The 12,401-nt window shown below is 34.4% G+C and overlaps 2 protein-coding genes and 1 long non-coding RNA gene across 3 annotated transcripts; 1 reads left to right on the forward strand and 2 right to left on the reverse strand.

Moving 5' to 3' along the window:
• Positions 1–6,370: 6,370 nt before the first annotated feature.
• Positions 6,371–6,646, reverse strand: LOC112905447. Its single transcript, XR_003231799.1, has 3 exons — positions 6,604–6,646; positions 6,439–6,551; positions 6,371–6,381 (listed from the first exon to the last, which is right to left on the reverse strand). It is a non-coding gene; the product is annotated as an uncharacterized LOC112905447 (long non-coding RNA).
• Positions 6,647–8,508: 1,862 nt separating this feature from the next.
• Positions 8,509–11,104, forward strand: LOC108742136 (RNA exonuclease 5; the record flags this gene model as incomplete). Its single annotated transcript, XM_018477197.1, is given in 2 exon segments — positions 8,509–8,884; positions 9,805–11,104. Coding segments are annotated over 2 exon segments (1,497 nt in total), but the record flags the coding sequence as incomplete, so codon positions are not given.
• Positions 11,105–11,554: 450 nt separating this feature from the next.
• On the reverse strand, positions 11,555–12,262 carry LOC108742130 (adenylate kinase isoenzyme 6). The gene has a single exon (XM_018477187.2). It carries the CDS (start codon positions 12,160–12,162, stop codon positions 11,641–11,643), a length of 522 nt encoding a protein of 173 aa, XP_018332689.1. The 5' UTR covers positions 12,163–12,262; the 3' UTR covers positions 11,555–11,640.
• Between the last annotated feature and the right edge of the window lie 139 nt (positions 12,263–12,401).

Below are 12,401 nucleotides of genomic sequence, written 5' to 3' on the forward strand. Positions count from 1 at the left end.
AAGTATATTTAACATCTTGTCCCATTTAACATTGTCAAAAGCTTTCTCTAAATCTACAAATCCTATGTACGCACTCTTTCCTTTTTCTATCGTTTTCTCTATTGCTACCCGTAAAGCTAGAATGGCCTCCCGCGTTCCTCTATTTCTTCTAAACCCAAATTGATCTTCCCCTAATAGTTCTTCCTCCCTTTTTTCCATCCTCCTCTGTACAATTCTAGTTAAGATTTTTGACGCATGGGAAGTTAAGCAATCATCTAGAAAAACTTTATTAGTTTTAGCCGATGGGAGGCAATTGATGTACTTATAATTAGGAGGGAATTCGACATACCGAAAATTTTAACCCTAATTAAAAACAGTAGGTATATGGGAGGGAACTAGGCATTATCCGACTTATTGTCCTGTTTGCCTGTTTATATTGACGATGTAATTTATTAATTATTACAACAAAAACAAATGAATGTGATATAATTAACATTGTAACCTGTTGCTTTCAGTGCGTTGTCTGCACCTGACAGCAATTATTTCTCAGAGTTTAATATAATTCAAGACTTGGGCAAAAAAATAATATTTATAACGATGAAATTATTGACAGTCAAAATAATTAAACAATTCAATTACAAATGTAAGTGATTTTCGAAACCCTGGCGATTTTTCCACAGAACCGCTAGGTTCAGCGGAATTCACACTTTGAATCGCTACATTAATCACCTTCTTTAACAACTTCTCTGTTTGCCTTCCTTCCAATCTTTCTGTGAGTTCTCAATTTCACCATATCCTTTTTTACAATCAACTTCTTCCTCTTCTATGATTTACGTACCCGTTTATCCTCTTACTTTTTAAAGCTTTATCACGTTACTTTTGTTCCATTATCTTTCATTAAAGACCATCCGTGCAGACACCCTTATATTCTCTTGCTCACATCCCACTTTTCACCTATCAACATGTATTACGCTCCACACATCTCAATAGTATTTGGTCCCAATCCTCCCTCCTTCCGCACTATTCACAATTATTCATCGAGCTTTGCCCGATTACCAAATACATAAGTCTTAAAGTCCACTCAAGCCATTCAAATCCCGTCACCCATCTCACATCCTTCAAAGACTGATATGTAATTCTGCATCTTTCCTGTCTTCTTAAAATATCACCTTTCCACATTACTCCTATCTCTTCATGCCTTCCCATAATACTCACGTGCCTGTCACTAAAATTAATCATTGCACATATTCAATCTACATTCATCAATTTTCTTTGCAAGTATTCCCACCTCAGCCAGTCAAGCGTACTCATAAAGTCAACAAAACGACCATGAACCTATTTCCGTCAAGAATTACCCACTTGTTCACCTTCACCCGAACATCCAACGTACTCCTGCTGCATCTACAACCATACTGCCCGTCACTCCTTCATTCTTCTAATTTATCATTCAACCTATTCATCAGTACCCTCTTTAATGCCTTTCCCATCACCGATAGCAAACAAGGAAGTTACTACGAGGCAATATCAATTCGTGGTCTTTCCTAACTCTTCAACAGAACAACGACTTCATTCCACTCATTAGGGAAAGATCCCTATCTCACACTTTCATTAAACATGCATAACTCGAGCACTCTTCCATACCACCTTTAATACTCTGTGGGAAACCTCTATTCCCTGGGGTTGGCCCCTTTTCACCGTTCTTATCTCCTTTGTCACTGCCACTCGACATTCACCCCTTTTCTCGATCATATCTCACCTCCCAAGGAAAAAATTGTCTCAACAGGGTCCCCATTCTCTCTTTCCATCACACCATTTTCGCATTATCAACTCTCAGGTTACTCAACACACCACCACCTCACTTCCCTACACATATCCTATACATATACATAAAAACATACATTACCCCTTGGATTGTCATTCCCAGTCGAACTCACAAAATATCTCCAATCAACTTCTTTACTTTTAACCAATACCCTCTCCTTAGTTAACGTCTATATCGATGCTCTAAATCCTCGTCCACATTAAGTCCAACACCTTCCACCCTTATTCAAAACAACCTCTATTACGTTATGATTGCTAAAACCACATTCAACCCTTATCACTTTGTCCATTAACAATCCCAAAAGTATATATCTCGCTATAAGTACTTATTTAACAAAGTTAGATCCTCCTTAATTAACACATTACTAAAAACTAAATACAGACCACTTCGCATTATTTTATTCGAGTTATTTTATTTAACACATTACTTTTTCTTAATTTATTTATTTTTATTCATTTATTTTTTAACAGACATGCTTAGAAAGTATTATTGGGAAAGATAAGGGATACAGGGACAGGATGTTTCTAAAATAAGTAGCAAGCTTCACAGAAGACAACCCCTAAAATACTACACGCGAAATAGCAGGAAACGTTGATTCCTCTCATGTAACAGTGTGGCATGTAAAGGAATAATTACTCCATCCTTACTATTACTCATTATCATTTGCAGCAAGTGCAAGCCTTGCTTTAAACTAATTTTCAGCCGCGTGTGGATTTGTATCGATGATTTCGAAGGAAAACTACTGCATTGCCTATTATTTTGGGTGTTGTTTACAAACAAATTTGCTTCACGCGGGACAGAATTTTGAATTATCTTCATAATAATAATCACTATTAGTGCGACGCAAATTCGCAAATCGTACATCTTTCGCGATTTCAAGAACTGTTTTCGATAAATGTATTGTGCGAAATTTTTTGAGACTTGTTGAATTTTTGGTAAGCTTACTTACATCCACCTGCAAAAAAGGTAACGTGTCTTTACAATCTCTCAATGGTGGTGTAGAAATTTGCCTTAATAAAATTCTTATAAATTAATCAGGTATCTATTTATTGTTTTTTGTTGTGGGAACAATTCGCATAGCAATCACTGCAGTCGTCCAGCGGACTGCAACGACTCGTCGCGTTTCTTATGCCACTTGAAGTGTCAAATCATCTCTTCTTTCTTGATGAAGACGCGCGAGTTGCAGTCTAAACAGTCAAAATGCTCTCTGTAATTTAGATCTTTGCAATAGGTTCTGCCGCCTTCTAATAACCATAAGAATTTTCTTACATACTTTGAATAGTCTACTTGTTCATCATAAGGTGCAATTGGCTAGAATCTCTCGAATGCAACGAAGGCATCAGAGTGTCCAATCGTTCGTTTCCGAAGGGGTTTTGAGGAGGAAGCAGGGGACCCAGATATTTATTTTTTTTTATATTTATTCTAATTATTATGTGTAGTACCTACTAAATTGTTGTGTTTATCTATTATAAAATTTTTTTGACCTTATCCACGCTGCTGAACTCGCCATGCCATTGTTTATTGCATCCAATTTACGCCCTCTAAAGCTCCACACTTATTACTGTTACACCCTGTTTATATTAGACCAATATAATACCCATACGTCACAAATATTTTTTTTATGGTCATATTATTATACAACAGAAAGCATTACAATACCTGAACATCTTTTGCAATCGGTATCCAGGATGTTCAAGTGTCCATTTTATTCGGGGATCGTCAAGTTGCCCATCTTAACCCCACGCCAAAGAATACGAGCACCGAGGGTTCTATTGGGACCCGCGATGGTCTTGCCGGAAGTCCAAGACTCGCAGGAAATGTTTACTTGGTGCTCAAATTCCGTATAAATTAACTTTGTCATATGTGAAGATGAAGATAATATAGTAAAGTGGAATAGTCGTTCCACCAACAAGTATAAAATGTCACAATCACAATGTATGATCGAGATGGATGCGGTAGTTTTACTGATGGATGGGCAATGAAGGACAGTGAAGAAATTACTGAAAAAAAAAATCGAAAGCTTGATGACAAAGGTGATGAAAAAGAAAAGGTTGAGCTCAGTACTAGTGTTGTGTATTAAAAACATTAAAAGACTCTTAAGATTTTTCAGAGACGGTCCGTAGTCCAAATAACTGTAGAATTGTGAAATTTTTTAAACCTGCAAATTTAGATGTAGGGAATATAAAAGATAATTTTACCCCGACGAAGAATAATAGTATATCAGATAAAAGGTAACACAACCTTATGATTCTAAGCGTATATGTCATATCGGCCGCAAATAGAACCAGGGATTCGATGTACTATCGGACGTTTTACCACCGAGCCACAAGCTGTTACAACAGGATACCTGTGTTCAGAATGAAGCAAAAGGAAGTACGCAACAACTATAACACTTACTACATTAACCACCAGAGCAGGGTGCTATTAAATAGTGCTATTAGATAGTACCCTGCTAGGACGGTAGATTGTGAAGTTGACTTTTGTTGTTGAACTGGCAGATAGTTAATCCACGACTTATGTCCACGACTGAGAGAAGCTTTGAGCTCTCTTAATATAGTTGTGTGGCTACCAATGATAGTGCACGCGTCGGACAGAAACTACTGACTGAGATGACCTCTCTGTCGTTAGGGGTTGGCACCGCCATGTCGATCCTAAAGGAAGTGTTGGCTACCATGGCTACAACGTTGTCCATACAATAGGTGTGCTCGAACAAGTAGTACGAACAAAGCGTTGAAACGCACCACATATTCAGAATGTCTAACTTGACATGGAGACGCCTTGTCCGAACGCTGTGGCTTATGTTCCGTAAAGACCGTGGTTTCTTTTCAAAATGATTGATCGCTGTACACATGGTCAGCAACTATCTACCATATGTGCTGTATCGATTCTACTCGTCGTTCAGTTTTTGAGAGAAAAATCTCAAAGGTGTTTTACTGGTTAAAGCTACTCCAGGATGTCCCCTAATAAGGCTGTGTCGGAGAGGTGTCCCCTCCTAAGAGCCAGCTGTGAGGCAGGAAGGAAAAAGGCGGTGCAGGCTACATTGGCGATTAAATTTTTTAGCCCTTCGCGGTCGATGGTTCGCTGATTTGTTGTTTTCCGTAGATGGTGGATAGGCGTCGTGTTTTCTGCAGATGACGTGCTGTTGGGGCAGGCTCTTAGCCAGGCGCGGCAAGATGTTTCATTAATTTCCCTGATTTGTTTTATTCGTTTTTTCTTATTTAATTTTAATAATAACTTTGAAGAAAACGAAATTTAGCTATGTTACTAGATAGCAAACAGAACCCGGAAACCACCCTGTTTTTTTTTAAAGGAATCAAAAATCAGTAAAATTTATCAAAGGAAATTACCTTGGAGTAGCAAAGCCGGTTGGTTCCTGTAGCCACCTGATCAGCTAAAATACTCGAAATTACCTTTACACAAATGAACAACAAATAAAGATGAAAATACAATATATTATATTAATAATAATACCAATTACAACCAAAGTAGTAAATTTATTCTTCCTTATACCAAACACAAAGCAAGACGTAATGCTAAAAATGATACAAAAGTTGAATGAAATATTAAACAAATTATACTCAATCAATTAGCTTGAAAAACAAAAATGCATACATGTCCATTAAAAACAAAGTGATACAACATAGATAATAGGTGATACAAACAAACTGTGAATGCTGCCACACGCCGCGTACAAGACTGTTCGACCACCGCAGCCATAGATAATATCGCATCGGTGAATCCCTGCTTCACACACAACTCATAAAACCTGACAAGACACTGCCAGCGAGTGTGATAAGTCGCTCCCATAGAGTAGCGATAGAATCCAGGTAACGTGCTTTTCCACCAAATAAAAGCCATTACAACGATTAACTCTTCGGGGTCATCACTATGGTTCTGCATGCAGTGTGCTGTTGATACAAGGTACTTCTTAGATACTAAAACAAAAGCATACACTCAAAGAAACACACGCTACTGCACGAAAATTATAACTCCAATGAAAGAATACAATTATAACTAATTACAACTTACATAGAAACTAAACAAATCGTCATAAGTAAAATACAGGGCTCGTCGAAAAGGAACAGCGCGTCGTAACCCTAGACTAGGTAAATAGATGTAAAACTCTCGAGATTTGGACGATAGTAGTGACATCTAAGTTTACCCCACATTAGTACACGATACTTGGAATATATATATAAATGGTATTGGCAAAGAAAACTTCGAATTTCACTGCCATCTATACATCAAACTATGAAGCGTAACCAAAGGCGCGCATTTCAAAATTACACCAAATTTTATTTTTTTTTGTTTTAAATGGAAATTGAAAAAAAAAACAAAAATAAAATTAACAAATTTAATAACAAAGTATAAATGCAGTAATAAATATAATTAGCACAATATACGAGTAAATAGCAAACATCAATTAATTAAAACATAGATAATAATACAGGTATATTTGTATGAACAAAGAAATTGTTCTTTACCTAATTTAGTACTGCTTCCTGCTTCTACAGGGGGTGCTAACGATTCAGAAACTGCAGAAATACTAGCTTCTGTATTGTCCATTGTGAGTGTACTTTCTATAACAAATAATTATATATGTTTTGGATATTTGAAACTGTTATCTGCATAACTACCTGCAGTTGAAACAATTCTTCTTTTCCCGTCATATGTTTTCACTGGATGCAGTACTTTTTCATCTTTTAATGGGGCAATTCCGTCTGCTTCTATTCCTCTACCAGAAGAAGTTCTACAAAACATTTTTTTTAGAACTTAAGTTTCACAACAACAAATTACAATACCTGCCACTTTCGTTGGAACCGCTGTTACTTCAGGAAAATGGAAAGCGGCATCTTGACCTTTAACTCCTGCAGGAACTGTATAATCTAGGTAGAACATTTCAAATTAATTTGACCCCGTAATAGTGTAGACTGTACATCACGGTTTTTCTGTGTTGGGCAGAAAACATCCTTTCTTTACTTATTGTAAAGCATGATTGAAGTACTTAATATATTACTTACTTTCAGGATAGGTAAAAGTACTTTTCACAAAAATTTTAAAATATTACAAGTTGTGAAACTACTCACTATTGCTCAATAACGCCACAACTACTGGGGAATTCCTCCGATAATCGCAACCGCCGTCGCATCATCTGTTGTCGTTTCAGTAAAATGTATGTCGCCTAGTATGTCGGTAATGTCAATTTTGGTAAATTAAAAAATTTAAAAACTTACATGGGGTAAACTTAGGTGTCGCTCGCGCTCGACATTTCATACCCTGGTCGTAACCTCGTTGCGTGGTTGGGGCGAAAATGTGGCCCCTAAAGTAAAAAAAAGAAAACAAATAGTAACTATAATTAGTAATTATTATACTTGTATGCTCTTATAAATGATCGCGTATTTCCCGAAATTTGTCGAAGTTTACAAAATATATAGTGAAACGTTACTGTTTATTTTCTGTCTCAGTAAGAATTCGAAATATTTATAAATAGTAATAACATTACTGTTGGTTTAAATATAAACCTGATTTTAAGAATAACGTTGACTGCTTATTATATTATCTCTTAATTAATACACAATCGAATGTATATTATGTAAATAGTTAACTTCTACATTGTTTTTGAAATCGGCATTCATATTTGTCTCAAGTCGCAGTGACCTCTTATTACAAAAAATGAACTTTTTTTGGCAATATTTCCTAAAATACCTTTGCAATCTTCTACGTATAAATTATAAAAATAAAAAGTAAATTGTAATGTATCGATTAATATTTTTTTTCGTGAACTTGAAAGAATCTATTACGTTATCCATTTTCAATCCGATGTTTATAAGATGCATGGTTGTATGAGATAATACTTCCAAAGGCCGACCTGAAGAAAAAGATTCCGCCGTTAAAAAATATTGAAGCAGAAATTTTTGCAAAAGTTATTTTTTAACATTCTAATAAATGTGAATTTACTCGATAAGATAGTGTAGTTATATGTAGGAAATTGTTGTTAGTTTTTAATTATTTATTTATTGAGTTGACATTTTCGTTTAAATGAAGCAGGTACTTATTTAATATAGAAACGAGTTGTAGATAAATGTTTTGCTATTCAACTAACCTCAAAAGTAAAGTAACAATGCTATCGGATAATTTTATTTTCAAAAACTTAATTTTATGTTTGATGGTCTGTTTTATTGCTCAAAATCACTTTTCTAAACTGTAATACGTTAATGGAAAAATCACGCTAAAATATATTTACTTCCAGACATTATCTAGTAAGTGGAGGAAGATATTCAACAATGAAGCCAACTCCTTCCAAACGCACGTTACGCATTGAAAAAAAGAAAAAGAAAATGGCAGCATTTCTGGAAATCTCAAGATTAAATGAACTTGATCGTGCAAACCTTAATAAAAAATCAAAAACAGACAATGATTCTCTAAATAATGCTGCAATTATAGAATCAGAACCAAGTCCAAAACGGTTTTGTAATGACATAGAAACCACAGATGAAACAATTGGTGAAATTAACAATGATAATGATAAAAACATAACTCCATCAGGAAAACCTTTACTAGAAGGAGAAGAATACAAACTGCTTAAAGCTAAGCTTCGGTTGAAAACTAGAAAATTAAGAAATCACCCAGTTTTCCGATTACGAGAAGCTGGAGAAAGTGCATGTATATCTGTTGACATCAATGACAGAATGCCATTATTTGTTTCTGATATACAGCATTTATTACTATACTGTTTATTGGGTCACCATTCACCATATAGTCCTGCAAGATGGTGTCAATTGGAAAGATTTCCTAAAATACAACAAACTAATGTATTAATCATAGACAATATATCACTTTATCACTATCATGCATATGAAAGTTGTTTTCCCTTTCTAAGTGGTTCTTTTCAACATAAATTAGAAGTTGTGGCACCTTTTGCATATAAAGGTGATATTGTGACTGATTTGTTGATGGTTCCACTAACAACAACACAAGTTCGCAAGTACGTAACTGAATTTGGAACTCTTGAAGATGCTGTTGTAAAAAGTGGAGAAGTTTATGATCAAATAAAAGATTTATTCCCACTACATGAAAACATCTGTAAGTATAATTTAATTATTAATAATAATCAAAAACAAAATACCTTCAAACTTTTAATCTATATACGTAATATCAATTGCGAAGTAGTATGTTGCAGGATCTTTTTTTGGTTAATTAAAAAAGTTAATGCTCGAATTCAATTTACGCCCGATACATTGCCGTTTTTGTTACTTAAATAACACAATTGACCGAATTTCGGTCAAGAACTGTAAAAACTAGTTGAACTAGATCTGATAATAGAAACAGATATACTGAAATTTATTTAGATTACAAATTCGTCAGGAAAAAGTAATGAGTCGTGCATTTTACAATAATATAAAATATAATTGCTCAAAATTGAACCACTGCAGAATACCAGATATCTAAATTATGCATAAGTCTTTTAGCTTTATTTATTAGATAGTATTGTGTGTTTGTGTCAGAATTCTGAGTTCCTTTGATAGCTTGCCTTTTACATTCAAAATGACTACTTACTGCACTTAGTTCACGGGCCTTATTGAACGGCAGTGTTCCTTCTCTAGGAGGACTGCTGAAGCCTGTGCGTGTTCTGGCGTGTCATTTTTTTTGTTTTCGTGTAAGATGGAAGATCTTCAAAAGATACCCAGCCTTCCGCACGACGGGTAGTGTTTAAAATAACAAAATTAGTATAACTACTTCCCTTATACTCGAAAATTAGTCGTATTTGATAATAGTTTTAAAATGTACAGAATTTAACTCCGTATAGGGAGTATAAATAACATTTTGGTATCTTTATTTTAATGGTTATAGAGAACTACAGTGGGTTGGGGTTGGGTCCTGTATATAAGACATACTTTACAGTTTAATAATTACAACTCCATTTTAACTAAACGATTATCAGAAATTTTGGATTACTGTAAAATTTCATTTAATGTATTTCATAAAAAAATGTTAACTTGCAGCTAAAGCTGTGGACGGCCTTCCAGCTACTGATAAATTTCCGAGGACCCACTTGCTTTTGTCAGGTTGGCAGATGGTAGAAGAAAATTTTCCTTTACCAATTAAAGGACTAATGGAAACAAAATATACTGGCTATGTATTAACAAAGGATGAATATAAAGACGTCACACCATTCAGCCCCATGTTTGGACTTGATTGTGAAATGTGCAGAACAACTACAGGTGATTTAGAACTAACTAGAATTTCGATTGTCGATGAAGACCACAAAGTGTTTTATGAAGAGTTAGTTAAACCTGATAATAGAATAGTCGATTATTTAACGCAATTTTCGGGAATCACCCCGAAAATGATGAAAAATGTGACAAAGAAATTACAAGATGTTCAAAAAGACCTCAGGAACCTTTTACCACCAGATGCTATTTTAGTGGGACAATCTCTTGGTAATGACCTTCATGCCTTGAAAATGATGCATCCATACGTCATTGACTCCAGTGTAATATTTAATTTAACTGGAGACAGAACTAGGAAAAGTAAATTGCAGCTTCTAGCTAGAGAGTTTCTATTTCAACATATACAACAAGGAAGGGGTGGGCATTGTTCAATTGAAGATAGTAAAGCTTCTTTAGAATTAGTTCAGCTTAAACTTCAAAATGATATCTTTTTTGGAGATGCTGTTTTGAATGGTTTGTCTGCACAAAAGCATCCTCAACTGGGTCATCCATATTTTGCAACGAGTTTCTTTAAACAAATTGCAAGAGCTAACAAACCAGTCTCGGTTATTTCCCTTCCTGATGTAGCAAAAAGATACAAATTCTTTCTGAACAAAGGCAACAACAATGTTGACGATCAAAGTAAAGTAACTATTTACTCAAGTGAATGCAACGAGACGGTGATACAAGATTGTATCGAAAAAGGACCAAATGCCTCCATGAATATTGCACACCTTCAAGTAAACCAAAATGATCTCGAAAAAGAACCTGAAACTATTCTCAGACAATTAGACACATGGATCAAAAATTGTTACGAAGCCACTTTTGCACCCAGTTTGAGTTTTGTTATTTTTGGTGGACAAAGAGAAACGGGAAACGGAAGTTGCTTTATTAAAATGAAAAACTTGTTTTAAAAGTGTTTGTGTTATATACTGATTAAATTTTTGTTGTTTATAGCAACTGCACCTCACAAATCAAACTTAAACTGTCATATGTATTGATAAAAATAGGTTTTTTGGAAAATTTGTAATGGCTTATAAGAAATCATTAAAATGTGTCTTTAGGCCGGTATATATTATGTTAATTTACTTTATTCTGTTCTTTTATTTTACCTGAAATTTCCTATTTTATGGCAAATACATAAATATTTGACAGTTATTTGACATTTATTGTTACCAATTTATATTTCCTTAAAAACAAAATATTTCAAAATAAAACATTACAAAGTGCCATATAAGAAATTGTTAGTAATTCTCACCTCAACAACTTCGTTTATAGTCATCCACATGTATCATCTTTTGAACAACGACTGCATAGATTAGAGAATAGAACAGTATACAAGGTGTCTCACGGTGACCACCCTGTACAATATTTAAAAAAAAAAAAAACGATTTAAAATTTGTAGAATGAAGTTATTGGGTATGCTCTCCTCAATTAAAATAACGGCATCTATGTAGCGAGACTGAATTTTGTGGTAATTAGTGGTGAGTCTTCTTTTTAATTTTTTAATTACCTGATAGTATATAACATACCGAAACTATTTTTTAAATATTTATTTGGAAAAAATATTTAAATATTCACTTGTGTAAATATGTAAATACATAAATTAACTTTTATTAATATGTACAACTATTCAAACCATTGTTGGAGCCACAGGCATATTCTCTGTAGATTATTTTCCAAATCTTCAAGATTTCTGTTTTGCAATTCGTGAACTATTTCTTTCTTATAAGAAGACTGAGCTTCTTCTAAAATTGTTTGAAAAATTTCACAATCTATATTATCTTCCAATTTTCTTCCAATATAACCTCTCGACGTAAGTCTATCATACAAAATTGTATTATCCACTCGCAGCACAAATACTATATCAAACCACCGTTCTGGAAAAAATTCACAACTATGATAATCTACTATATTTCCACCATTAGCCATAGTATCTTCTAATCCATCCATTAATTTGTCTTCGTCTAGAACTCCACATTGGTATTCATGATCCCATTCTTCAATACATTCATTTTCTTTTGCTACTTTTGAAATCTCAATCCATCTTAAACCGGTCAATTCTACAAGCTTTTGGCATAAAGTTGATTTTCCAACTCCTGGTGTTCCTGTTACCAATATATTTGGGGCAATTCTCTTTGCATTCGCCATAATGTGAATTATATATTTATTTTCATATTTATTTACTTTTATACGATATGATAACCTCAATTTTAATTTTCCGTAACCTTACGAAGCAAACCGAACAGTACCAACCATAGATAATAGATACACAAAGGGTAATAGATGGTCAACTCGAAACGCGCCGATTTGCGCGCCCTCCGGCAGGTTTAGTCACAACTAAATAAAAAAGGCGCGCACTTTAAATGTGCTAGTTATTTACTGTTTTT

The sequence above is a fragment of the Agrilus planipennis genome, unplaced genomic scaffold (assembly GCF_000699045.2).
Source record: "Agrilus planipennis isolate EAB-ADULT unplaced genomic scaffold, Apla_2.0 scaffold306, whole genome shotgun sequence".
Lineage (NCBI taxonomy): Eukaryota > Metazoa > Arthropoda > Insecta > Coleoptera > Buprestidae > Agrilus > Agrilus planipennis.

Bases quoted from the DNA above. Each gene is read 5' to 3' on its own strand.
- LOC108742130 (XM_018477187.2), bottom strand. From the start codon at position 12,162: ATGGCGAATGCAAAGAGAATTGCCCCAAATATATTGGTAACAGGAACA.